This window comes from Camelina sativa, chromosome 17, assembly GCF_000633955.1.
Source record: "Camelina sativa cultivar DH55 chromosome 17, Cs, whole genome shotgun sequence".
Classification (NCBI taxonomy): Eukaryota; Viridiplantae; Streptophyta; class Magnoliopsida; order Brassicales; family Brassicaceae; genus Camelina; species Camelina sativa.
In genome coordinates this window covers 8,967,265-8,993,041 of record NC_025701.1, presented here as the reverse complement: position 1 = coordinate 8,993,041, position 25,777 = coordinate 8,967,265, and the positions used below count along the sequence as shown (strand labels likewise).

The 25,777-nt window shown below is 36.7% G+C and overlaps 5 protein-coding genes, 3 long non-coding RNA genes and 1 pseudogene across 19 annotated transcripts in view; 6 read left to right on the top strand and 3 right to left on the bottom strand.

The window, feature by feature from the left end:
• LOC104759299 (probable methyltransferase PMT28) overlaps positions 1 to 481 on the top strand; it is a 10,626-nt gene extending 10,145 nt beyond the window's left edge. Inside the window, exon 3 of the mRNA XM_019238874.1 lies at positions 417 to 481. Coding sequence (XP_019094419.1) covers positions 417 to 481 — 65 coding nt within the window. The remainder of the gene's footprint in view (positions 1 to 416) is intronic.
• LOC104756288 (probable methyltransferase PMT28) lies at positions 9 to 3,658 on the top strand. Its single transcript, XM_010478860.2, has 8 exons — positions 9 to 1,384; positions 1,464 to 1,613; positions 1,702 to 1,972; positions 2,056 to 2,148; positions 2,247 to 2,421; positions 2,521 to 2,763; positions 2,860 to 3,054; positions 3,138 to 3,658. The coding sequence occupies exons 1-8, from the start codon at positions 551 to 553 to the stop codon at positions 3,334 to 3,336; spliced, it is 2,160 nt and encodes a 719-aa protein (XP_010477162.1). The 5' UTR covers positions 9 to 550; the 3' UTR covers positions 3,337 to 3,658.
• Positions 4,309 to 5,846, top strand: LOC104759298 (annotated as a pseudogene).
• On the top strand, positions 6,126 to 8,500 carry LOC104756286 (uncharacterized protein At1g01500). 7 transcript variants are annotated; one of them, XM_010478855.2, is made up of 4 exons: positions 6,275 to 6,417; positions 6,512 to 6,571; positions 6,825 to 7,643; positions 8,114 to 8,500. In XM_010478855.2, exons 3-4 carry the CDS (start codon positions 6,948 to 6,950, stop codon positions 8,324 to 8,326), a joined length of 909 nt encoding a protein of 302 aa, XP_010477157.1. In that variant the 5' UTR covers positions 6,275 to 6,417; positions 6,512 to 6,571; positions 6,825 to 6,947; the 3' UTR covers positions 8,327 to 8,500. The 7 variants fall into 7 exon arrangements, with proteins under 7 accessions (XP_010477159.1, XP_010477154.1, XP_010477157.1 ...); XM_010478857.2 differs by lacking the exons at positions 6,275 to 6,417; positions 6,512 to 6,571 and adding an exon at positions 6,126 to 6,268; XM_010478852.2 differs by lacking the exon at positions 6,512 to 6,571 and having other exon boundaries at positions 6,155 to 6,490.
• Positions 8,966 to 11,953, bottom strand: LOC104756285. 3 transcript variants are annotated; one of them, XR_762290.2, is made up of 8 exons: positions 11,757 to 11,953; positions 11,359 to 11,620; positions 11,141 to 11,245; positions 10,704 to 10,986; positions 10,534 to 10,598; positions 9,725 to 10,450; positions 9,350 to 9,551; positions 8,966 to 9,232 (listed from the first exon to the last, which is right to left on the bottom strand). It is a non-coding gene; the product is annotated as an uncharacterized LOC104756285 (long non-coding RNA). The 3 variants fall into 3 exon arrangements; XR_762289.2 differs by having other exon boundaries at positions 9,350 to 10,450; XR_762291.2 differs by having other exon boundaries at positions 9,350 to 10,450; positions 11,141 to 11,197.
• LOC104756283 lies at positions 12,276 to 14,194 on the top strand. Its single transcript, XR_762287.2, has 2 exons — positions 12,276 to 13,244; positions 13,773 to 14,194. It is a non-coding gene; the product is annotated as an uncharacterized LOC104756283 (long non-coding RNA).
• Positions 14,293 to 16,438, bottom strand: LOC104756284. Its single transcript, XR_762288.1, has 3 exons — positions 15,946 to 16,438; positions 15,414 to 15,781; positions 14,293 to 15,307 (listed from the first exon to the last, which is right to left on the bottom strand). It is a non-coding gene; the product is annotated as an uncharacterized LOC104756284 (long non-coding RNA).
• On the bottom strand, positions 17,822 to 18,858 carry LOC104756282. Its single transcript, XM_010478850.2, has 2 exons — positions 18,348 to 18,858; positions 17,822 to 18,256 (listed from the first exon to the last, which is right to left on the bottom strand). The coding sequence occupies exons 1-2, from the start codon at positions 18,585 to 18,587 to the stop codon at positions 18,029 to 18,031; spliced, it is 468 nt and encodes a 155-aa protein (XP_010477152.1). The 5' UTR covers positions 18,588 to 18,858; the 3' UTR covers positions 17,822 to 18,028.
• The window catches only part of LOC104756281 (uncharacterized membrane protein At1g75140-like), a 3,689-nt gene continuing 2,029 nt past the window's right edge, over positions 24,118 to 25,777 (top strand). Inside the window, exon 1 of one of the 4 annotated variants that reach the window (XM_019239467.1) lies at positions 24,118 to 25,470. In XM_019239467.1, coding sequence (XP_019095012.1) covers positions 24,402 to 25,470 — 1,069 coding nt within the window. In that variant the 5' untranslated portion in view covers positions 24,118 to 24,401. The other 3 variants (XM_019239468.1, XM_010478849.2, XM_010478847.2) reach the window with 3 other exon arrangements.

Genomic DNA, 25,777 nt, shown 5'->3' with positions numbered 1-25,777 from the left:
GGCATTTTTTTTCTTTCCGAAATCGGACAAAGCTCTGACCAGTGACCACTGCTCCGTTATTACCAAAAATAGAAGCTTAAAAGTTCCCATTTTTTTCTTCTCATCTTCAACTTTCAACTTCACTAATAAGTATTGAGGATAAGTATAGTGTAAGCTTTTAAAAAAAAAAAGAGTTGTAATTTTCAGTTGTGTAATTGGTGATTACCTTCTTTTCCAAGCTTAATTTTTTCGATTCGAGTTAGGTATTGCAAATCTCTACTTTTTGTCCTCACATTAATCTCCGGTGAGTGAAATCTGAGATTTGCTACTCTTTTCTCGACCAAATCTGTAAATTTTCTTCTTTTGTCAGCTTTCTCAATCTGGCTACTGCAAATTTCCTACTAATTCGTACTCAAGAACCTTTGAAACTCGCCTAGATCTCCAGAGTTTGCTTAGCTTTATCAAATCCTTGGTTCTCGAGCTTATCTTCAAGTTTGGATAAAGTGGTTCTTTAGAGATCTCTGTTTGTTCAGATGCGTTAAAAAGTGTTTTCTTTTGAGATTTTTTTAAAATGATGGAGAGAAAACGAGAAATGGGGATTGCTCATTTCGCGCGTAGGATCAAACAGCCAAGAGGGATTTGGGTAAAGATGGCGTTTGTAGTTCTTTTAGGTCTCTGCTTCGTCTTCTTCTGGTCCTTCTTGTCTTCCTCTGCTTCAACCTTCAATGTTCAGAGAGAGAGCTTCGACGACATAGCTGAACCGGTGTCAGCTCGCACTAAGTCAGCTCACCAGGTATCTGAACCTAGCAAATTACACGAGAGAGGTAAAGTTGAACCTGGTTTGAAATCAAAAGAAGGGAAAAAAGTTGGTGGGTCTGTTCATAAACATGAAACCAAGAAAAAGAAAGAGCATGCTGTGTCTCATCTACATAAGAAGAAGGATTTGCCGAAGCCTGTGGGAGTAGAAGAAGTTGTTGTTAAGGAGGATCAAGAACATGGAGAGGCGGAATCTGATGATTCTGAGTCTACTAAGGAAGATGGAGAAGAAGTAACTGAGTCTGATGGCAGTGAAGGAGAATCTGATGGAAATGCGGATGATTCAAGTGCTTCAGTTGATGAAGAAGTGGAAGAGAAGAATGAGGAAGTAACCGTTAACGAGATAAGTAAAAAGAGGAAGAGGAAAGGTCCGGTTTTTGATCCTAAAGCTGAGTATATCTGGAGATTGTGTAACACTAGGAGCAAGCACAATTACATGCCATGTATTGATAACGATGGTTTAATAGGGAGGCTTCAGAGTTATAGACATAGAGAGAGGAGTTGTCCCAAGAAACCAGTTATGTGTCTTGTTCCTCTACCACATGATGGCTATGATCCTCCTGTTTCATGGCCTGAGAGCAAATCTAAGGTATATAATTTTTGAGCTTTTTTTTTGAGTTATTTGGTTCAAGTTAGTTTTGATCTAATGCCATTTTTGTTTATATCAGATAGTGTATAAGAACGTGGCGCATCCAAAGTTGGCTGCATATATTAAGAAGCACAATTGGGTGAATGACTCGGGTGAATACCTAACTTTTCCACAGAACCAGACTGCGTTCAACGGAAATGTTCTACAGTACCTTGAATTCATTCAAGAGGTGAGTATCATTTGTTACTCTTTGAACTTGTTTTTTATTTGGAGGTAAGTTCTGTGTTAGAGATAAAAACATGATTGGTGTTTGATAGATGGTACCAGATATTGAATGGGGAAAGAATGTTCGTATAGTGTTGGACATTGGCTGTTCAGAGTCAAGTTTTGTGGCTGCATTGCTGGATAAGGATGTTTTGACAGTATCTCTAGGCTTAAAGGACGATCTAGTCGACTTAGCACAGGTCGCTCTTGAGCGCGGGTTTCCTACTTTTGTCAGCTCTTTAGCAAGTAGAAGGCTTCCTTTTCCTAGTGGAGTCTTTGATACTATTCATTGTGCTGCTTGTGGTATCCACTGGCATTCCCATGGTAAGTATTAATGTCTCTGACAATGTCATTATTGTCTGTATGCTTCTCGAGTCCTTATTACTAATATATTCCCACAATCTCAGGTGGTAAACTTCTTCTGGAGATGAACAGGATTTTAAGGCCTAATGGATACTTCATATTGTCAAGTAATAATGACAAGATTGAGGATGATGAAGGTTATATATTCATGTCTTTTACTTTTGCTTTTAGCATTTATCGACTTGCCTATTATTTTTTGTGTGACAAAGTTGTCTCTGGTGTGTGGGTTTTGCAGCGATGACCGCATTGACAGCTTCTATTTGTTGGAATATTCTTGCACACAAAACCGAAGAAGCAAGTGAAATGGGAGTGAGAATATATCAGAAACCAGAATCAAATGATATTTATGAACTGAGAAGGAAGAAAAATCCACCTCTTTGCAAGGACAATGAAAACCCAGATGCAGCCTGGTAAGTAAAGCAGTGGTGATATACTAAACGTCATAAGTTTTCTTTCTTCTTATGTCCATTATGATGAACATTTTTCGTATGCTCTCCATCTTTGGATAGGTATGTGCCGATGAAAACTTGTATACATGATATACCGTCAGCTATAGAACAGCATGGAGCAGAGTGGCCTGAAGAATGGCCAAAGAGACTTGAAACATACCCTGAGTGGTTAACTAGCAAAGAGAAAGCAATTGAAGATGCAAATCGTTGGAATGCTATGGTAAACAAATCTTACCTCACTGGATTAGGCATCGACTGGTTACATATCCGGAACGTGATGGACATGACAGCAATTTATGGCGGGTATGTTAAAAGAAGAACTCTGTACTGCTGTTCATAGAACATATTTCGTATTTGGTGATAATTCTTACTGGTTTGGATGTTGCAAAATTTCAATAGATTTGCGGCGTCACTGGTTAAGCAAAATGTGTGGGTAATGAATGTAGTGCCTGTGCATTCACCAGACACACTTCCTTTCATATACGAAAGAGGCCTCCTCGGTATATACCATGATTGGTGTGAATCATTTGGAACATATCCAAGATCTTATGACCTTCTTCATGCTGATCATCTCTTTTCGCGGCTCAAAAACCGGTAAAGTGGTAGTGATCATTGATTCCAAAATAGCTGGTCAAGTGAGAAACCTGGCCATAAAATCTCCATTTTTTGTTTTGCAGGTGTAAGCAACCGGCTTCAATCGTGGTGGAGATGGATAGGTTGACAAGGCCTGGAGGTTGGGTGGTTGTGCGTGACAAAGTGGAGATATTAGAGCCATTGGAAGAGATATTAAGAAGCTTGCATTGGGAGATTCGAATGACTTATGCTCAAGACAAAGAAGGAATGTTATGTGCCCAGAAGACATTGTGGCGTCCATGATTCTTTTACTTTTGTTACTGTATGTGCATCATCTATCAGAGATTACAGTTTAAATTATTTGTATACATCTTCATTGTTTACACAACCCGTCCCTGTAACTACCTTGACCTGCATAGTATGTTGTGGATGATAGAAAATTGTGGATCTCTAGATCAGAGAGTTGGCACACTGCTTGTGAAAGAAGTGTCCAGAACAAAAACAACAATAACCATCACTATAGTAGTCGTCACAAAGATAGCAGGCGTCACATTTTATAGTGTATGTGTTTTAGGTTATACTTTCAGTATTGTGTATAATTCTCTTATGTTTTGGTTTCACGTTATGATGAAAGCTTTATTTTCATATCTATACAGACAAATATGATAATATGATATAAAATTACTATATTCAGTTATGATACTCATGGAATTATGCTTGTCCTAATATTATTGATGATAATGTAGACATAATAACTCAGTAATCCAATTTAAAAGTGGGTTTCTAGAATACGTGAGAAACATGTTGAAGGTCAATAATTTATTTTCTTTGACTCTAAATGACAAAAAGTGTAGGATCAATGGTGTTCTCCGAGCGATTAACAAAACGTTGGCGTAGGCCACCATTAATTGAAGTGCCTACAAGGCTAAGTTGTGATAAAGGTTTCGTGTTTATAAAAAGTAAATGAACTTATTGCATTTTAAATGTCTTTCTAGTTCCCAAAACACATTTTTGGTTCCAAAACAACATTTTCCCAAAAAAAAAGATAGAAAGACATCGAATACAAACTTTGACCAAGAATATAGATTCAAAAAGAATAAAAGTTAAATGTCGTTTGAGATCTCTCTTGTTTTCCATTATATATAGTAGTATATTAGATGAAGTGGTAACTAGTCAGTAGAAAAGTCTCATTACCAACCTTCTCCACAATATCAATTTATTCTTTCTTCAGTTGTTCACTCTGTTTTTGTCTCTGTCGGTGTTTCTCTCCCGGTCTCCCCTGTCAAAGAATCTTGAATTTTTTTTCAAGATATGGACAAGATCAATACTGATGACTTGCTGGTGAAGATATTATCATTTCTTCCAACAAAAGTTGCTGTGACCACTAGCATTTTGTCTAAACGATGGAAGTTTCTTTGGATGCGAGTGCCAAAACTTGAGTATGATGACAGTGACACTAAACGGTCCAATCGCCGGAGGTTACGACGTTTTATCAAGAGGACATTGCCACTACATAGAGCTCCAGTATTGGAAAGCTTGCGTCTCAAGTTTCGTACTTTACCATTTCAACCTGAAGATATCGAACAGTGGGTTAAAGTTGCAGTTTCTCTCTGTGTGCGGGAGCTTACCATTGATTATTCTCATATCAAAGCTGTTAGACTGCCAGATTGCTTGTACACCTGCAAATCGCTCGAGACCCTGAAACTTCATCATGAAGTTTATCTTACACCTCTGAAAAAATTGCAACTAGGAGAAGTGAGATACAACTTAGATGAAGATGTTCAACTACTCGATGTTTCTCAGACGGTTTGTTTTCCTTCCTTGAAATCTTTGCACCTCAAAGAACTAATCTTCTTCGATACAAAATCTCTTCTATTGCTTCTTGCCAATTGCCCTGATTTAGAAGAATTGGTCTTGGAATTAGATGAAATTGATAATATGGGACTGGGAGAAGTCCCCATGATTTTACCATCTTTGAAGATTTTATCTATATCTATAGATCTTTGTCAAAACAAAAAAAAATCTATAGATATGGTGATCTACAGATATGGTGATGATTTTTCTCCCGACGTGGTTGAAATTGTTGCTCCTTCTTTGAAGTGCATCAAACTTGTTGATCACTTCAACAATAAATTCTTGATTGAGAATATGCCAAAGCTTGAAGAGGCATACGTTTATGCTACTATCTTTGAATGCGAGAAATTTCTTGGATCTTTCACATCGGTTAAGCGTCTAAACTTGTGCTTAATGCTCAAACCATCTGAGGTAATATCTTTCTCATGTATGAAATTTTGATCTCATGTAGTCGTTATCGACATTATCTTACTTAAAATTGTTCTATGAGCGCAGGCTAGGAATGTTGATGCAATTTGCTTCAATCAACTTGAAAGTCTTAAGATATGTGTTTGTAAACCATATTGGTCTGTTTTACTTGTCCGGTATCTCAAGGGATCTCCTAAACTAAAAGCTCTTGAGCTCTACTCCCACAAAGTAAGTTTCATTAATCTATAACATGTTACTCAATCGTGTCTTCATGTACACTTCCTTGTGATTTAACTCTTTTCACTTCTCGTTCTCAGCAATTCCCATTATGTTTTAACGCTCCACTGGTTTGCTGGGATCAAGTGACACCCGTCCCTGAATGTTTGCTAACGAGTCTCGAGACTTTCAAGTGGACAGACTTACCAGGAAGACAAGAAGCTCGAGATATGATTGCGTATATCACCAAAAATTCTCGTCGGTTAAAGTCTGAACCGTTCCCCGGGACATGGTCTCTCGGTTCTGTGACCCATAATGTCCGTATTAGACTATAATGTTTTTATTTATATCATAATCTATTGGAAAAATGCACGTTGTTTCCGTGTGTTAATGAAACAACAAACAGTTTTGGTCCTGAGAGACGAAATGGTAAAACTTTTTAAACGATAAGATCGTTAGTTGTTTGTTAGGTCAGAAGAACACATCATCTTCGTCTCCCACCTCACTTTCTTCTCCGATCACTGTTTCTGATATTTATGTATTTCCCTTTCATCACCATAAGACTTTTTCTCCCAATTTAACCGACATTTATAACACTTGTAATTTAACAGATAACAAAGATATTTTTTTTCCTTAAAAACAGAGAACATTCATTAAACTATTATATATCAGCTAAAACTGGGTCCATATCTCAATCCTCGGACACGCGCTGCGTTCCCATTAGATCGAAAAGCAAAAGCTGTGATCTTCTTTGGTGGTGGGTTCGCGAAGTTTAATCTTGGCCATAATAAAAATTTATCCTTTAAATCTTTTTCATTTTGTTTTAGACGTTGACAAGAGGATTGATATTGTACACTACGAGTCTAGGACGAGTCAATTTCTACCAGATTTTGATTTCTTCTTTCGGTGAGGATTAATAGATTTTTCAATTCGTCTTCGGATCTTCGTAGTTTTCAGAAGCTTCGAGTTTGTTGTAAAGGTAGTTCCTTTTGTTGTTCAGGAAGCACAATTTCAATTTTTGAGAGCTTCTTGAAACTTGATTTCTTATCTGGGTCAACTTGTAAGTTTAAGAATCTATAGCAGAGATTATGTTAGCGTTTCTGCATGTGCAAAAGTTTGAATCTTTAGATTATATCTTTTGTGATTCTTATACTTTATTAGTAGTCTATATAGTTTGTGTTATTGCTTCTGTTGTTGTGTTCAATGGGAATCTTCTCTTTTGTGTGACAGAATGATTCTCTTTTCCCGTTTTTAGTATTCCTCGTTTCATGTCCTTACTATAGTTAGGCTTTTTTTCTGTTCCTTAAAACCAGGTCTCTTTTTTTTTGGGATTTTTCATTGGAGTTGAGCATACACACATCTGTTTTCCGGTTTGATTTTGGAGTGAGAGAATTAACGTTGGGTTGTAAACGCTTGTTGATTCTCTTCCTCTGGTCATGGAGGAGCCTTGTGAGACACTTGACAATGGTGAAGTCTATCAAATATCTAGATATCATAACTTTAACCAGCATAGCTCCAGAAGCTTATCACCCTGGTTGGATTTGAGAGTGTTCTATGTCCGGATAAGCAATTTCATGGTGGAAGATTCAACCCCTGAAGTCCTCACCATCAATCACATTCCTTTGGATCCAGATACAGTTCTGGAGATTAACGGTGTTAAATTGGGAATGTACTCAGAAGGTGGTTCTTCACAGCTCAGGAGAGATCGAGTAGACAAGAAATCTGAAGAAGCTACTTATGTCAGCACAGATAATATCAGGTTAACTGGTAGTGTGAAGTTTGAGGTTTTTGACAAAAATGAGCTAATCTTGTCTGGAACTCTTGAGATGTCAGATAGCAATGGGTTCACTGGGGAATCAAAGAATCGATGGAAGATGAATTGCGAGGCTGAGATCACTGCAGGGTCTGGTTTCCTTAAGGAGAAGAGCATAAATGGTCAAGACTTATCGTCTCCGTTGCCAACTATTGAGGTCTATGTTACTGGTTGCTTCTCAGGAACACCCATCATCTTAACCAAGACTCTGCAACTTGGTTTGAGAAAGAAGCAGAGTAGAAGATTGGCATTAGATTCAATTCCTGAGTATGAAACTGCAGAGCCTCAGAAAGACACCTCTTCTGCACTTGATCTTCAGGTAACTTTCAAGTTTTCATTTGCCATGACTAAAAGTTCTTCTTTCATTGTTTTAAGATATAGCATATGCCTGGTACAATCTTCTTTCTTCTCAATGCCTGGTATAGATATAGGTTTCATAACATGTTGGATCCTCTTCTTTCCCCATTGATTACATGTTTGTTGGTAGTTTCATGAAGATAGAAGTCCTGTATAAACTGAAGTGGTCTTCCCCTGATGGATTTAGCATGTGGCTGAGACACAGTTTACGACTGAAGAGATAAATTGAAATCTCTCATTTGCCTCCTTTATCTTTAAGTTCTTATCCTTTTGTCTGCTGCTTCTATGACCCACATATGTTTGTCACTTACACAATCTCCCAATATTTGCCTTGTTGTAATGATGTGATTTAAAGTCTGTTGCATTGGGGATGGACCATTTATAAAAAATTATCACTCTTTGTATAGTAAGTATCATTCCTTTTGTCTGTAGGAAACAGAGTATGCGAATTACAAAGAGGATTACGAAGGGGACATGTATTGGAGAAGTGAGTGCATAGATGGAGAGATGACATGGTTTAATGCAGGTGTAAGGGTTGGTGTTGGGATTGGACTAGGTGTCTGTGTTGGTCTTGGGATTGGTGTAGGTCTTCTCGTTCGTACTTACCAATCAACTACCAGAAACTTCAGGAGGAGGCTTCTCTAGCTAGTTTAGTAATGTATACATTTGCACCTTTTTTTTACCTTGAAATTTTGAAAGAATCCTCTATATAAAAACCGTTTGTATTTGGGGCTTGATGTGAATCAAACACTTTGGGTGTGGATATTTTGGTATTTGTTTTGCTGTAAATAAACGAGTGAGCGTATAGCTTTTTTGTTATTCAAAATTTGGCTGATGAAAACTTGCAAACTAGCCCTGCAACTAGAGGTTCTACAAATTCTAATTTACTGAATTTTTTGGCTTCAGAGCCTTTGAACATATTTGACTTAAACTATTGATTTGCCAATAAGAGTTACGTTTCTAGCTTAAGCGGACAACTATCATGATCCTGCACAAGTAGTTTCAATCATGTACATGTAAGAACCAGAGTAAGAATTCTTATAACTCTTTACCATGAAATACATGTTGTACTTATATAGAGTGCCAGACTCACTACTCATCACAAGAATACAAAATAAAAAGCAAAATTAAATATCTTCCACTTTCACAAACTTTGCTGCTCTGCCTTTGCAACAAAAAAGTCCGAACTAACTCTTGCCAATACATATCCTACTTATGCAATCCTTCCCTTAACATTCCTCTGTTGTTCATAAGCTCTCCATGGTTTTTTCAATACAGGAATCATTATTTTCCAAAATATAGGCCAACAACAAATCTACACAGTTTTCTTGTTCTCAATTGTTAAAGAGAGAATTCAGAAAAGCAAAAGAATACAGTTTATATATAACAAAAAAGGATCCGTAGCCAACCTTAAAAACATTCCTACTCGTTCTTGCAGATTGATTTCACATTTGAGTTCACATTTGAGCCGATGGATTCCCTTTGCTACTTTCTCGTTTGTAAGCCAATGTATTATATAACGGACAAGGGCTTGCTCACTTTAGATGGTCTCTAAGTACAAGGAATTAGGACAAGTAACAATCAGACAAAAGTCATCATATCATAGTGATAGGCTAACCAATTTGAAGGATATTAAAAACCTTATCATTAGAGGATACAGGGACCAACCTCTTTACAACTCTTCAGGTTTATCAAGATGCATAAGAAACAGCAAGTATCAGAGAGTAACAAGACACACAGTCCGGAGGGAAGGAGGAGAGCCGGGACAAGAACAAAACTTAACCAATCCCGTACCATCTCCCATCCCTCCACGAAACCAAAAACTGTTATCTTGTTTATGAAGGGTTTTCGACCTGCCAAGCAAGCGCACCTGTCATGGAAAAGGTCAAACCTCCTTACTCTCTCTTGTACATCTGTTTCTGGTCAGTTTGAAAGACCAAACATAAACCTCTGCAAGCTGTGTTAAGTCTAATTCTTTCTTAGGGTTGATTAGGTTCAACGAGAGTTGATGATATGATAATATCATCGAGAGATGATACTTACATCAACGAGAGTTGATATGATCAGATCAACGAGAGTTGATTGAAGCATTATCAAGAGATGATATGATCAGACCAACGAGAGACGTTGATTGGAAGACCAACGAGAGTTGATCATAAGACCAAAGAGAGTTGATTGAAAGACCAACGAGAGTTGATTGAAAGACCAACGAGAGACATTGATTGGAAGATCACCGAGAGATGATAAAAAGACAATCGAGAGATGATCATAAGACCACCGAGAGCTGATCATAACCAACGAGAGTTGATTGGAAGATCATCGAGAGTTGATCATAAGACCAACGAGAGTTGATCATAAGACCAACGAGAGATGATCATAAGACCAACGAGAGATGATCATAAGACCAACGAGAGACGTTGATCATAAGACCAACGAGAGATGATCATAAGACCAACGAGAGTTGATCATCAGACCATCGAGAGATGATCATAAGACCAACGAGAGCTGATCATAACCAACGAGAGTTGATTGGAAGATCATCGAGAGATGATATGAGACCAACGAGAGTTGATCATAAGACCAACGAGAGTTGATCATAAGACCATCGAGAGATGATCATCAAACCATCGAGAGATGATCATAAGACCAACGAGAGATGATCATAACCAACGAGAGTTGATTGGAAGATCATCGAGAGATGATAAAGAGACCATCGAGAGTTGATCATATGTGTTTTTGTCCATGTGCCTCTATATGAATACGTAATACCTACAAGACAGAATACGAAAAAGAATGAGTCATCCAAATCTAACCAGAAGATTAAGAAACACTAGGCATAGACAAGAATGTACCTCGATGGACAGGCCTGAAAACACAACAATCCATCCCGAACAAGCGATAAGGATCAGCGTCACTCCTGGATCAATCAGAACAAGACAAGCCAAACCATAAAAAGAAGATCATCGGTTTAGATAAGGAGACATAAAAGGATAGTCATATAAAGAAAAGCAACAAAACTTACATGAAAAGAATACAAACATCTACAAGATCCTTCCTTCTTTCATCAGAAAGATATACACAGACTTCTGCTTGTAGATCAACGAGCGTTGATTAGATATACCAACGAGGGTCAATGAGCGATGATGATTTATATCAACAAGGGTTGTTGATTAGATCAACGAGGTAACGAGGGTTGATGGTTAGAAATAGAATCAACGAGGGTCGTTGGTCGATGATAAGTATCGATGAGGGTTGATGATTGAATCAACGGGAACTGATCACGACATGTTATCCCATGCAAATCTCTACAAGAATACCAAAATAAAACAGAGTACCAAAACAAAACAGAGTTAGAACTTAAGGCTTCATACGGACGAAACACAAACCAGAAATTGAATAGTACTTGATAATATGTACGCAAAATATAAGATATATATACATGCGTAGATAACAACGTACCTCGATGGATCAATCAACCGCAAATTGACGCAAAAAATCAACAACTAGGGTTAACCACTAGCGATCAACGAGAATTGAACAGATGTTAATAAATCGAACAAAACCCTAAAGATATGATAAAGAGATTAGAAACATAATTAAAATAAGCAATAAGAATCATCGACATGTAAAAAAAACAAAAAAAGGATAGTCATATAAAGGAAAGCAACAAAACTTACATGAAAATAACGCAGACATCTACAAGATCCTTTCTTCTTTCATTAGAAAGATATACATAGACTTCGGCTTGTTGATCAACGAGCGTTGGTTAGATATATCATCGAGGGTTGATGATTGGATCAACGAGGGTTGATGGTTAGAATCAACGAGGAGGGGTTGTTGATACTGATTGGATCAACGAGGGTCGTTGATAAGTATCGATGAGGGTTGTTGATTGGATCAACGGGAACTGATCAAGACATGTTTGTCCCATGCAAATCTCTACAAGAATACCAAAACAAAACAGAGTTAGAAAGTTAAGACTTCATACGGACGAAACACAAACCAGAAATCGGATACTACTAGCTACATGATAATATGTAAGCAAAATATCCTATATGCGTAGATAACAACTTACCTCGATGGATGATGGATCAATCAATCGCAAATCGACGCAAAAGATCAACAACCTAGGGTTAACCATTAGAGATCAACGAGAATTGATGAACAGATGTTAATAAATCGAACAAAACCCTAAAGAAATGATAAAAAGACTAGAAATCTAATCAGAGAAGGGAATAAGAATCATCGTCATGCAAACCAAAAAAAAAAAAAAGGATACATAAGCTATGAACATTCATCGATCACATTTTTTTCATATATATATATATATATATATATATATATAGAGGAGAGGGGGAGCAAAAACCAAAACCGAGCCGGATTAGGATTTCGAATAGATCGTACGGTTGTTAATTGTTTTAGTAAAACGCAATCGACGATGCAGATCATGAATCACAAATTATAAAAGACGGTTTTATAAATAAAGGCGACCTAATTGTATGTTCTAGATGGTTACACTAAAAAGGCGGTTAATTGTAGTATGTTCTAGATGGTTAATCTATATACACTAAAAAACATTTTGGGCTTTTTTTTTCAGTCATCTTCAAATTCTTCACAACTCAACAACGATTGGGCCGGGCCGGAGTAGACGCTGACTTAACAAAGCGAACAAGTGAACAACGGCGGATTCACTGATGAGAAACTCATACGCCGCCTCGGAAGCTTCTCGCCAGAACCGAGGGACCCTAACACCACCGGAGCGATCGTACATATCCCACATCTGCCTCACCACTTGCGTTCTCTCTTCAATTTCCTGTCATAAATTCAAATTAACAATTGCAATCAAAATTCATAATTGGTTCATACGTACCAGGACGTCGAGATCGTCGCCGACGGAGAACCCGTTAACGCCGTCAACAGAATGGAACAAACGGTTAACATAGAATCAAATGCCAAGAGTAGAACTGCGGCAAGAACCCAAAGCACGTTTGCGATCACGGCTGAGAGTGAGACAACCTCCTCCATTAACAGGTTTTCTAAACGGGTAAGAGTGTTTGCGGTTCTTCAAACGCTCTTATATTTTCCTCAGCTGATCTCCGAAATGAAAAACTCTGTTTATGGGACCCTTGAATTGATGATAAAAAGGAACACAACAATAGTACAAGACCAAGAGGTTCTTCACAGCTCAGGAGAGATCAGAAGAAGTTACTTATGTCAGCACAGACAATATCAGTGTGAAGTTTGAGATTTTTTTGACAAAATTGAGCTAGTCTTGTCTGGAACTCTTGAGATGTCAGATAGTAATGGGTTTATTGGGGGAATCAAACAATCGATGGAAGATGAATTGCGAGGCTGAGATCACCACTGCAGGTCAAGACTTATCGTCTCCATTGCCAACAATTGAGGTCTATGTTACTGGTTGCTTCTCAGAACTTAACCAAGACTCTGCAACTTAGTTTGAGAAAGAAGCAGAGTAGAAGATTGTCGTTGGATTTAATTCCTGAGTATGAAACTGCGGAGTGCAGAGCCTCATTAAGACACCTCCTGTGCACTTGATCTTCAGGTAACTTTCAAGTTGTCATTTGCCATGATTAAAATTTGTTCTTATTGTTCTAAGATATAGCATATCCCTGATACAATGATCTTTCTTCTCAATGCCTTCCAGTTTTCTTGAACATTTTTTTTGTTTTTGTGTTCAACACATTAATTACCATCCCTAATGAAAAACGTATATTTCATAACATGTTGTTATGGTTTTTGGATCCTCTTCTTTCCCCCTTTGATTACATGTTTGTTGGTAGTTTTATGAAGATAGAACTCCTGTATAAATTTAAGGGCCAATCTTCTCCTCATGAATTTGGCATGTAGCCTAGACATAGTTTACGACTGAAGCGATATCTAGAAATCTCTCATTTGCTTCCTTTTGTTCTGCTACTTCTATGACCTACATCCACATATATTTGTCACTTACACAATATTTGCTTTGTTGTAATGTTGTGATTTAAAGTCTGTTGCATTCTTTGGAGATGGACCGTTTTAAAAATTATCACTCTTTGTATAGTAAGTATCATTCTTTTTTTTTTTTCTGTAGGCAACAGAGTATCCGAATTACAAGAGAGATACGAAGGAGACATGTATTGGAGAAGTGAGTGTAATGGTGAGTCAGTGAGATGTCATGGTTTAATATTAGCAGGTGTAAGGGTTGGTGTTGGTCTTGGGATTGGTGTGTGGTCTTCTAGTTCGTACTTATCAATCAACTACCAGAAACTTCAGTAGAAGGCTTCTCTAGCTAGTTTGGTAATGTATACATTAGCACATTTTTTTACCTCGAAATTTGAAAGAATCCTCTTTTTAAAAACCACTTCAAATTGGGTGTGATGTGAATCAAACACTTTGGGTGCGATGTGAATCAAACACTTTGGGTGTGGATATGTTGGTTTTTTTTGTTTGCTGTAAATAAAACGAGTGAGTTTTTTTTGTATATTGATTATTGAGTGACAGACTCATTCATCACCCACAAGAATACAAGATACAAAAAAGTTATATATCTCCCACTTTCACAAACTTTGCTGCTCTGCCCTTGGAACATAAAAGGACTGCTAACTAACTCTTGCCAAACACGTATCCTACTCTAGCAATCTTTCCCATCACACTTCTCCGTTTTTCAAGATGATCCTCGATATTGGGGTTTATGATCCTCTTTGTGGTATGCAAGATGCATATGAAACAGCAAGGATTAGAGAGTAACAAGACACACAGTCCGAAGGAAAGGAGAGTCGGGCCAGGAACAAAACTTATTGTATCTTTTTTTATGAAGGGTTTTTGACCTGCCAAGCAAGCGCACCTGTCATGGCAAAGGTCAGACATATCCCCTCCTTACTCTCTCTTTTACATCTATCTCTGGTCAGTTTGAAAGATAAAACAAAAACCTTTCAAACTGTTATGACTATTCCTCTCTGTCGACGAGGGTTGATTAGGATCAACGAGAGTTGATGATATGATTAGATCATCGTGAGATGATATGATCAGATCAACGATGGTTGATAGGAGGATCATCGAGAGATGATATATGAGATCAACGATGGTTGATAGGAACATTATCAAGAGATGATAACAAGATCAACAATGGTTGATAGGAGGATCATCGAGAGATGATATGATCAGATCAACTAGAGTTGATTGGAGGATCATTAGGAGCATTATCAAGAGATGATAACAAATCAACGATGGTTGATAGGAGCATTATCAAGAGATGATAATAAGATCAACGATGGTTGATAGTAGCATTATCAATAGTTGATAACAAGATCAACGATGGTTGATAGGAGCATTATCAATAGATGATAACAAGATCAACCAGAGTTGATTGGAGCATCATCGGGAGATGATATATGAGATCAACGAGGGTTGATTGGAGTATTATCAATAGATGATAACAAGACCAACAAGAGAGTTGATCATAAGACCAACGAGAGCTGATCATAAGACAATCAAGAGTTGATTGGAAGATCATCGAGAGATGATAAAAAGACCAAGGAGAGCTGATCTAAGTCCAACGAGAGTTGATCATAAGACCAACGAGAATTGATCTGATGTGTTTTTGTCTTTGCGCCTTGATATTAATACCTACAAGACAGAATACGAAACAGAATGAGTCAGAAGACTGTTATCCAAATTTTACATGATATCTAACCAGAAGATTGAGAAACACTAGGCATAGACAAGAATGTACCTCGATGGACAGGCCTGAAAACTCAACAATCCATCCCGAATAAGCGTTAAGGATCAGCGACACTCCCGGATAATCAGAACAAGATAAACCAAACCTTAAAAAAAAGATCATCGCTTAGATAAGGAGATATAAAAGGATAGTCATATAAAGAAAAGCAACAAAACTTATATGAAAAGAACACAGACATTTACAAGATCCTTCCTTCTCTCATTAGAAGATATACACAACACAGACTTCTTCTTGTTGATCAACGAGGGTTGATGATTAGATATGTCAACAAGGGATGATGATATGTATCGACGAGGCTCGATGAATGGATCGATGAGAATTGATGAGAACATGTTTATTCCCGTCCGCTTATGTAAAATCTATACAAGAATATAAAAAAACCGAATACATATAGTCAGAAGAAGACTTCATACGGACGAAACACAAACCGGTAATCGAATTCTACGAGACATGTAAGCAAAAAACCAGAAAGATTCATACACAGTAATAACAAGATATATATGCGTAGATAACAACAACGTACCTCGATGAATCGATCAATCGAAAAATCGATGCAAAAAGATCAACAACAAGGGCTAATCATATTAGAGTCATTAACGAGGATTGATCAGATGTTAAAAAATCGATGAATTTTGAACCATCATCGACCACTAAAGAGATTAGAAACATAATTAAAGGAAGCAATAAGAATCATCGGCATGCAAAACAAAGCTAAAAGGATACAGAAGCGATGAATGATGAACCATCATCGACCACTTTTTTCATATATATACAGAGAGGGGAGCAAAACCCAAAACCGAATCGGTTTAGGATTTCAGCTAGATCCTACGGTTGATAATTGTTTAGGTGACACAATCGACGGTGCAGATGAATCACAAATAAGAAAAGACGGTTTCTAAATATTATGAAGTCGGTTAATATGTTCGCGCGTGATCTTCTTCTATCCAAAATTCACCAATTTCTTATAAATGATCTAGATGATTCTAGATGTTTAACCATCTTGGCCTAGTTTTTGTTTAGATATTTTTATTTCAACAATTTCTTTTAAATAATCTAGATGATTCTCGATATATATCTAGATTTAACCATTTTAACCTATTTTCATTTATTTTAAGTAAAATAAAATCGATAATAATCCAAAATTAAATAGACCAATCTTTATTTTTGGCTGCTATATTTTCTAAATAATGTCGAGTGAAAACGCTATTTATGCATTTTTCATTTAAATTTTTTTATACAATTAAATGATTTAACCATCGGTTATTAAGGTTACAATTTTCCGTATGTAATATAGATCCCTATATACACAAAATTATTTTTTGGGCTTTTTTCGGAAAAACGTCTTTTTCATACCTGGACAATTACACTATGTTGAATTCATACATCGGACTATCGACTGTGCTAAAACATACATGTAGTTTTAAAATATTTGAATTTCATACCTAAACTTTAAATTTCATATCTAAACTTTCGATTTTGTGCCTAAATATACAAAAATGTGTTTAATGTATAACTCTGTTAAATTTTCCGTTACATCCATCTGACGTGGAATCCAACGTGTACAGATACATTTAGTTGAGAAATTAAAATTGAACCAAAACAACTTACCCTAGCCTCGAACCCGTAACCTTTACCATACAAACCAGCGGTTTAATACCATTTGAGCTACTGAAGATTTTGTTCTGCGAACAAACAAATATATATATGATAACATAATAACTCCGAACAACCTGAGAAATCTCAAAAAAATCTTGGGTCCGAGAGTGTAAGGTTTGGTCGGATCGGGTTTCTCTTCCACACCTTCGTCAAACGACTCGTAGTTATTACTCCTGCCGGAATTGCCACCAAAGCTCCGCCGTAACAGGTCACCGGCTTCTGATCAGTTTATGGGATTAGGGTTTGGTCTGTTAGGGATTGGAGGAGAAGAGGAGGAATTTTTGTTGGTAAGAGAAGCCATGACTGATACAAACTGCTAAAAATTCTTAATTTGTTAACAATCTGAGATCTTTGGGTTGTTAAAGGAAACAGTAAACCAAGGAATTGAAATAGAGGGAGAGAGAAGAAATTGAAATTTGTTAACAATCTGATTTTGTTTACGGTGAAGCTTTGGTGGCAACCCTTTTCCGGCGACTGTTTTTTCTTCACCAAATATTTTTTTTTGGAGATTTCTTTGTTTGTTTGGAACTGTCATTTATTATATATATATATAATACGTTAGTAAACTTAAGAAAAGGTTCAGTAGCTCAGTTGGTCTTAAACTTGTTGGTTTGAATGCTAAAGGTCTAGAGTTCAAGTCTAGACTTAGACATTTTGGTTTAATTTTAATTTCTCAACTAAATGTAAAACGACGTCGTTTTACTATCTTTACACGTGGATTCTACGTCAGACTTACTTAACAGAAAAATTAACAGAGTTACATATTAAACACGTTTTTGTATATTTATGCACAAAATCGAAAATTTATGTATGAATTTCATATATTTTAAAACTAATGTATCTTTTAGCATAGTCGATAATCCGATGTATGAATTCAACATAGTGTAATTGTCCAGGTATGAAAAAGACGTTTTTCCGGCTTTTTTCATTCATCTTCAACTCTTCACAACTCAACGATTTTTGGGCTGGACAGGAGTAGACTCTGACTTAACAAAGCGAACAAGAGACAACTTGGCGATATCAGAAAAGACACCGTTTCGAACAGCGGCGGAATCACTGATCAGAAACTCATAGGCCGCCTCAAAAGCTTCTCGCCAGAACCGAGGCACCCTAACACCACCGGAGCGACCGTACACATCCCACATCTGCCTCACCACTTTCTCTCTCTCCTCAATTTCCTGTCAAAATTTCATAATTTTCCCAAAATTTCAAAAAACCAAATTCAAATGAACAAATGCAATAAAAATTCATGATTGGTTCGTAACGTACCAGGACGTCGAGATCATCGCCGGTGGAGAAGCCGTTAACGCCGTCGACAGAATGGAACAAACCTATTCCTTTAAGAGAGACGGAACCGGTTAACATAGAACCAAATGCTAAGAGTAGAACTGCGGCTAGAACCCAAAGCTTGTAACCAGCACGTTTGCGATCACGGCTGAGAGTGATACAACCTCCTCCATTAACAGGTTTTCTAACGGGTAAGAGCGTTTGTGATTCTTCAAACTTCATATTTTCCTTTTTTTCTCCGAATGAAAAGACTCTGTTTATGGTTATGGCACACTTGACTTGATGGTTATAAGGAGGAACACAACAACAAGATCAATGTGTGAAAGAGAAGACTGTTTTTGGGGAGTAGATAAATTGTCACAAACAAGTTTGGTACTTCGATTTTGTTTACTTGATAAAAACCAAGTGGGATGGGCTAAAAGCCACCATGGAGTTGACTTCTTGTTGACTTTTACTAACGCGTTGTCTTGGTTATGTCTACGATCTTTTTATTCAACTGTTTTAAGTGTGTGGGTTATCCAGCCGGTGGATATACAAGTCTTCGTGTCCAAACAGTCCTTACAAGTACCAAATAAGCCTTAATCATGTTTTAAAGGCTTTTGACCAAGCTTGTTATTGATGTCCAATGATATAAGTACTTATTAGATTAGCTCACAAGATTTGAGAATTTGAGAACCTATTTATGTAATTTGATTGCAAGATTATTTAAGAACCAATGTCAGAATTATTTTTGATTTTGTTTTGGTTTGCCTCTTTTCTCGTACTATGTTCCATAAGTACAACCAGTTCATTGCAGCTTTTCAACGTATGATTCTAGATGTAGATGTCAACATTAGAGTTCTGAAACTGGTCAGAGAACCAAAGCTTATTACCACTTAAAATTCAATTGTAGTTGATTTTATTATCTCAAACAGTCCAAAACCAAAATATGTGAAGAGAATGAATCAGAAACTCAGAGATTTGCTTATATAAAGCTTAAAGTCAGACAATCAACACGACATCAATTTCAGACCGCCCGTCTGCTATTATCTCATCACTGTTATCTTCTTCTTTACTTTTTTTTATCTCACGTTCAATCAGAAAAAAAATAAATAAAAAAACTTTTAAAGCGACCATGGATTCAATTTCTGCAATCTTGATTTATAAAAAGATGGAAACGACATTGAAAACCAACTATAAAAAGCTTCAAAAAAAACAAGGTTATATAGATTATTAAGGCATCAGATAATAAGCAGAGATTGGTAGTCATCACTGATACATCTGTGTGTAGGATAAGATTCTACTCATCATTTGCCATTCTATATAAACCCTAATTTCTTTTAAAAAATCCATCAAGTTTTAAAACAAAAAAAAACACATGAACACAACCACTTTCGAGAAATATTGAAGAAAAACAAACTATGAGCGATCGATGAGGTTTCTGTTGATGGTTTGTTAAAAGAGTTTATATAGAGATTAGCTAAGAGGTGTCGGCTAGGGTTTATTGACCTAACGGGCTTGCTTTCTATTATAATGACCTTAACGGGCTCTAACTCACAATATGTTCAGCCCATCTAAGTGGACCTCATTAACTCGTTTGATGTTTTTATTTTTGTGAAAAACTGAAAATGCCAATAACTTTGATACATAAAAGAGGTATGACATCAAAACACAAACCGTTTCTCTCTGAGGTGATTATTTGTGCGATCAAACAAAACCGTTTCTTCTGTGTCTTCTCCGATCGACCGGCGTCGGCTCCGACGTCGGTTGTACTCTTCTACTTACTAATATCTAAATAGTTATTCAGTTACTCTTTTACTCACAATCTGTGTCGTTTATGTTTCAAAAGAAGCGACGAGTGAAGACGACGGAGACAATTTGGTTTACGTCATGATGTTTCCCAAGCCACCATCTCTGTCATTGCTTTTCCTCACTGCTTCTCTGTCACTGCAACGACCCGACCACTTTCCATGCGGTAATGTTGTGCCGCTGGCTTCACTGTTGTCAACCACCACTCTCCTTTTATGTTGGTTCCTGTTATTGTTGGAATGCAAATCTGGTTATCGGCGGTTTCATATCAACCGCTATTTCTCCATGTCCGGCGATTTCTCTATGGCCGTGAGTTTGTTCAAACTAACATTTGAAGTTAGTTATGTGATTGTTCCCGGGCGTCAGTATGATTTACCATTGGCGTACCGAAGATTAACTAATCGTCGACCAACGGAGAAACCACCATGGAAGCAATATGTTAAGGAGGATTTGGAGGCCACAACTAGGAAAATCATAAGATGGTTTATACCACATCAACGAAAATGGGTTTTAAGTATAACAAAGATCAATGATATCTCTTTGTACAAGAGAGTTTCGATCAATCTGAAGGTTATGCGATGTAACGGATGGATCGCAGACTTTGCCTTTCAAAAGCGTAAAAGATGGTACATCGACAAAAAACAGATGTTTCCCAAGCTAGAAAGTCATAAAAGATTGACGGATAAAACGAGAGCAACTAAGCATATTTTTCGGATTGTGGCGCCTAAACTTCTTTGCTTTTTCGTTACAGAAATATTTGTTTGTATCTATATCCTTATGTTTAACATTACAATCTTTGGTTCATATTAATAAAGTTATGATTTGGAGTTAAAAAAAAAAAAAAAGAGGTATGACATCATGATGAGAAAGAGATGTATCTGAATAGCCAAGGAAACTGCCTAACGTTATGCAAACGCAATGTTAAATCAAACTCGGTTCGTGGAGAGACGATTGATATACATTGCGTATGAAGATGCAGGCAAGTCATCCTTGGCTACCGAATAAATCTGTAATCTTCATGTCTATCCTTCTTTTCTCTCCCCTTTAATTTTCTTTAGATTATGGCTGCTTTGGATATATATTGTTCGCCTCTCAAAAATGGGTGGCCGTGTGGGTAGATGTAGGACTCTGAAGAGCCCAACATGTATGACCGAACATGGCCTAAATGTGCGAATATTGTTATTTTTTTTTTTAATATGCATGTGGGTGGAAACCAACAAAATCCATAAAGAATCGTCCATATGTGAAAAAAGTTTAGGTCTGGAGAGAGCATGCACGAATATTTGACTAATATAAACTATCAAGTGTATATCATCGACCTTTTGGGTTTTGTTTAATACTTTTTAGACTATCAATCTTTGGTGATTGGATTTCATGGGACAAATATAGACTTAATTGTCACCCATTAAACGTTTACTTGCGTCTCTAATGATTGGCGTATGTGTTTAAAACTAACCGATCGATAATCTCAATCAAAGTGCGGTAAAATTAACAACTAGACAACTGCAACATTCATAGTGACTATACCTATAAAGTCTCTACTCCACATATACACCATTCTTTTACCGGTGCAAAATAGTGTAGTACTAGCTAAATTGATCGATTGTGTTGTTAACTTGCTATTCTCGTATTATTCAGATAAGCCCTATCTGCAAAAGTCGGCAGGGAAAAAAAAAAAAGCATTATCCTATATATATGGGCGACAGCTTTCGCTCCCAACATCTCTCGTGGACGTGAGGGTACATTCTTTCTAGCTATATCTCTGAATAGTTATAAGAATATTTCCAGCAAGTTTATCTTTTCATATAAAATTTCACAAAAAGTTCCATATATTCCCTGTTTACTACACAAAGTCATATGGCATATATCCTGACTTTTACAAATGTTCTTTCCTCTATGGTCCCAACACTAGCTAGTAGTAGTCAACTAAAGGAAGAAAGGGGTGTTGACCCGATTATTAGGTTTCAAAGCATATTGATTGGCATGCTTGTCATTTGAGTAATCAGAAAACTTGTGGAAGAATAGTATAGAAAACACTGTACATTGAGACTGATGGTATATTAACAAAGAAAACCGAAAACTCCTGTTGTATTACAAGAATAGCGACAACTATATGAGTTTTTAATTTAATTGCATGCGTTCTACCAAAATTAAGAGAAACTTAATATTCATGTGTTTTAGTTAAACACACATTTGACCCCGAAAAAGAAGAAGTTAAAACACACAAATTTATATAGTTTCTCAGATATAAGTTGAATCTTACATAGTGATTAGTCTAACAAAATAAAATAAAACAACATTCTTCTAACTAATAAAAGTTACATACTGTACAAGATTAACTAAACGAATATTAATATGGTTCACCAATTGTTTGATACTAAGACCATCCCATTCCCAAATCTTTAAGAACATATTCCAAGGCCATGCACACATGTTGAGTCAAACATATTGTGTCCACTCCAATCTTTATACGGGATCATGCCTATATATACACTTATTATTTTTAAGATTGTCATCAACAACCTCCTCATTTATAGAGAAAATGGTGATATGAAGAATGAGAACTTGTGTGGTAGCCAAGGATGACTTGCCTGCGTTTAAAACCATTACATATCAAAGACTCGACCGATTGTCTTAGAGTTGGTTAGTCGTCAGGCAGTCTCCTCGGCTATTCAGACAATTCTCGTTCTCATCATTTCACATTTCTCTCTTCTTCTTTTTTGGGAACTTAACACAACAGACATTTTAATTGACTTTGTTTGGCCTAGACAGAATTTTTTTGGGGGGCAGTTGGCTTCTACATATATATGTTATAGTAAGAAAAGAAAAATACGAAGATTTGAGGATCTCGTGGTGGACTTTGTCAATATATAAGCATCGGGACAATGCGTTTGGAATAATCAAGAGCTTTGCTTCACTCCGATCAAGAAACTTCACGTGGAGGGAGGATCTATGGATCCTGTCTATGATCAGCATGTGTATTTTTCTATGTTTTTTGGCCATCTTAAGTAGTCGGCGGAAAAGAAAAAAAGAAAAAAACTTTTAACCGTGATATTGTCTTCGTAAAGAAAAGGTATTTCATCAACTGATCCATCTGATTTATGAAGAAAAGGGATATCATATCTTTATTAAATTCGAACGTCTTATTTCAATTTTATGTTCTCATATTAAAATGCTATGTTGCAAAAGTTAACTTGAGGTTCGTTTTCCATTTCCGAAATGTTTTGGAAACAGAAATTAGTAAAAACACGGAAACAAAACAGGAAAATATGATTCTTAAAATTTTTGTTCGGAAATATAATGAAAACTCTGTTTCTGTTTTGAAAATATGACGAATACTTTTTTAGTTTGGAAACTTAATAAATAAGTAATTTAAAAATATAAAAATTTATTATATGTAAAAATATATAATATTTAAATTGTTTTCAACTGTTTAATATTTATGTTTTGTATATTTGTTGTTTCAAATATTTTTTTTGATATTGTTTTTATGTATAGTGTTTTATTACTGTATATATATATATATACACGTTTTGAAAACATTTCCATTTCTTAATTTTTAAAAAAAAATCATTTTCTTGTTTTCCGAAACGGTTCGCTTCCGCATATCCATTTCCATTTTCATGCAACGTAATTAAAATATAATTTTTATAGTATATGTTACTACTTAGATAGATATGTTATCATGTTATCAAATCTATATGTCTATATGTAAACACTCTGTAAAACTAGATTTATCTTCTCATACCCGTCGAAAGCTAAAAATAATTTTTAAGTTTTCTATCATTATCTACCAAAATATAAACTACAACTGCTGACATTATCAATTTCTTAATGGAAAAAAATACTAGTAGTAATTAAAAAACCTTAAAAAACAATATCAAATTATTAAAGTTTAAAAAAAATAACATGAGAAATATTGAAATAATAGTCCTAAAAATATCTTAAAACATATCTGATCTCTTCTTACTTATTTGCACTAAGCGTCACCGTGACTGAAGACGACCGGAGCCAATTCCGGGACACAAAGATCTCAAATTTTGACACTTTATTTAATTTTCTTACATCACACAAACAAAATCTCAGTTTTAGACTCCAACCGGACATATCTTTTTTCTTTCTTTCGAGATCCAAAATCTTCATCTCCTACAGATCTGCATAAATGGCGGTTACTTATTACTGATTCATACAGAAAAGAAAAAAAAGTAGAAGAAAGCTTTCTGCTTTAAACCCTTTACAATTACTTCAATGGCGGATCCCCGAAACGGCAAGTCTTTCTTTTTACACTTCTCTCTTTTAATCTCCTTCACTTTGTTTTCCATATCACCGTCGTATGCCACAGAGTCTCCGGTTATCGAAGATGTTTCCAGCGATGTAGCTGTGTCTGTTAGCGAATCCAATAGAGAAGCTGTGCTATTGCATAACTTAGAGGAACTCGTTAAGAATCTGACGGAACTAGTCGCTAATCTAGATGCTAAGTTATCTGAGACTCCATTAAAGGAGAAGAACGAGATCACTAGATCACTTGATGATGAGATCGGAGAAGAGAAGGAGAGAGGAGGAGGAGGAAGAGCTAAGGCGTTTTCAGTTACTAAGTATAGTCCGTTTTGGTCTGAGAGGTTTCAGTTTACATCAGCTGTGAAACTCAATTCCGATGCGACTTGTATCAATGTGTTACCTTTTAGAGATTTCGAAGGTTCGAGCAAGTACTTTGCTATTGGTGACTCTAGAGGAAGGGTTTATGTGTTCTTGAGAAACGGTGATGTTTTGATTGAGTTTTTCACCACGGTTGATTCTCCCGTTACAGCTATGGTTTCGTATCTATCTGTGTTTAGGAACTCGAGTTTCGTGGTTACTGGTCATCAGAACGGTGCGGTTTTGTTGCATAGGATTCACGAGGGATCCAATGGGGAAGACTGGAACTCGAATTCTGTTTCCATGGAAAATGTTGGGAAGTTTGATGTGGATGATTCGGCTGATCCTGTGACTCTATTGGAAGTGCATCATGTTGGTCGTGTTAGGTATATATTGGCGACGGATTTAAGCGGGAAGCTCACGGTTTTGACTGAGAACAGAACGGTTTATGGCTCGGTTATGCCTTCGAGCAGACCGCTTGTGTTTTTGAAACAGAGATTGTTGTTTCTCACTGAGTCTGGTGCTGGTTCGTTGGACTTGAGGACTATGAAGATAAGAGAAACCGAGTGCGAAGGACTGAACCATTCGCTTGCGAGAACTTATGTCTTTGACGCCACGGAACGGTCTAAAGCTTACGGGTTCACATCTGAGGGTGAGATCATTCATGTATTGCTTCATGGAGATATAATGAACTTCAAATGTAGGGTTAGATCCAAGAAGAAGTTTCAAATGGAGGAGCCAGTAGCTTTACAATCAATCAAAGGCTATCTTTTAGTTATCAACGAAGAAAAGGTTTTCGCTTTCAATGTATCGACTCAGCATTACGTTCGTACTGCTGGCCCTCGGCTTTTGTTCTCCGCGGGTTTGGAAGAGATCAGATCCGCGTTCTTGAGCCATCGTGAATCATCTTCAAGAACCGCAGTAGTTAAGACGAGGCCTTTGATAGCTAGCGACAGAGAGAACCTTCTTGTGATCGGTTTAGAAAACGG

What these genes read in the sequence shown, in the direction of transcription:
- LOC104756288 (XM_010478860.2), top strand. Translation starts at nt 551, where the DNA reads ATGATGGAGAGAAAACGAGAAATGGGGATTGCTCATTTCGCGCGTAGG. An exon ending in GGCCTGAGAGCAAATCTAAG is followed by an intron (nt 1,385 to 1,463) that starts GTATATAATTTT and finishes TGTTTATATCAG; the next exon opens with ATAGTGTATAAGAACGTGGC. An exon ending in TTTTCGCGGCTCAAAAACCG is followed by an intron (nt 3,055 to 3,137) that starts GTAAAGTGGTAG and finishes TTTGTTTTGCAG; the next exon opens with GTGTAAGCAACCGGCTTCAA.
- LOC104756286 (XM_010478857.2), top strand. Translation starts at nt 6,948, where the DNA reads ATGGAGGAGCCTTGTGAGACACTTGACAATGGTGAAGTCTATCAAATA. An exon ending in CTTCTGCACTTGATCTTCAG is followed by an intron (nt 7,644 to 8,113) that starts GTAACTTTCAAG and finishes TTTTGTCTGTAG; the next exon opens with GAAACAGAGTATGCGAATTA.
- LOC104756282 (XM_010478850.2), bottom strand. Translation starts at nt 18,587, where the DNA reads ATGAAGTTTGAAGAATCACAAACGCTCTTACCCGTTAGAAAACCTGTT. An exon ending in GCGATGATCTCGACGTCCTG is followed by an intron (nt 18,257 to 18,347) that starts GTACGTTACGAA and finishes AAATTTTGACAG; the next exon opens with GAAATTGAGGAGAGAGAGAA.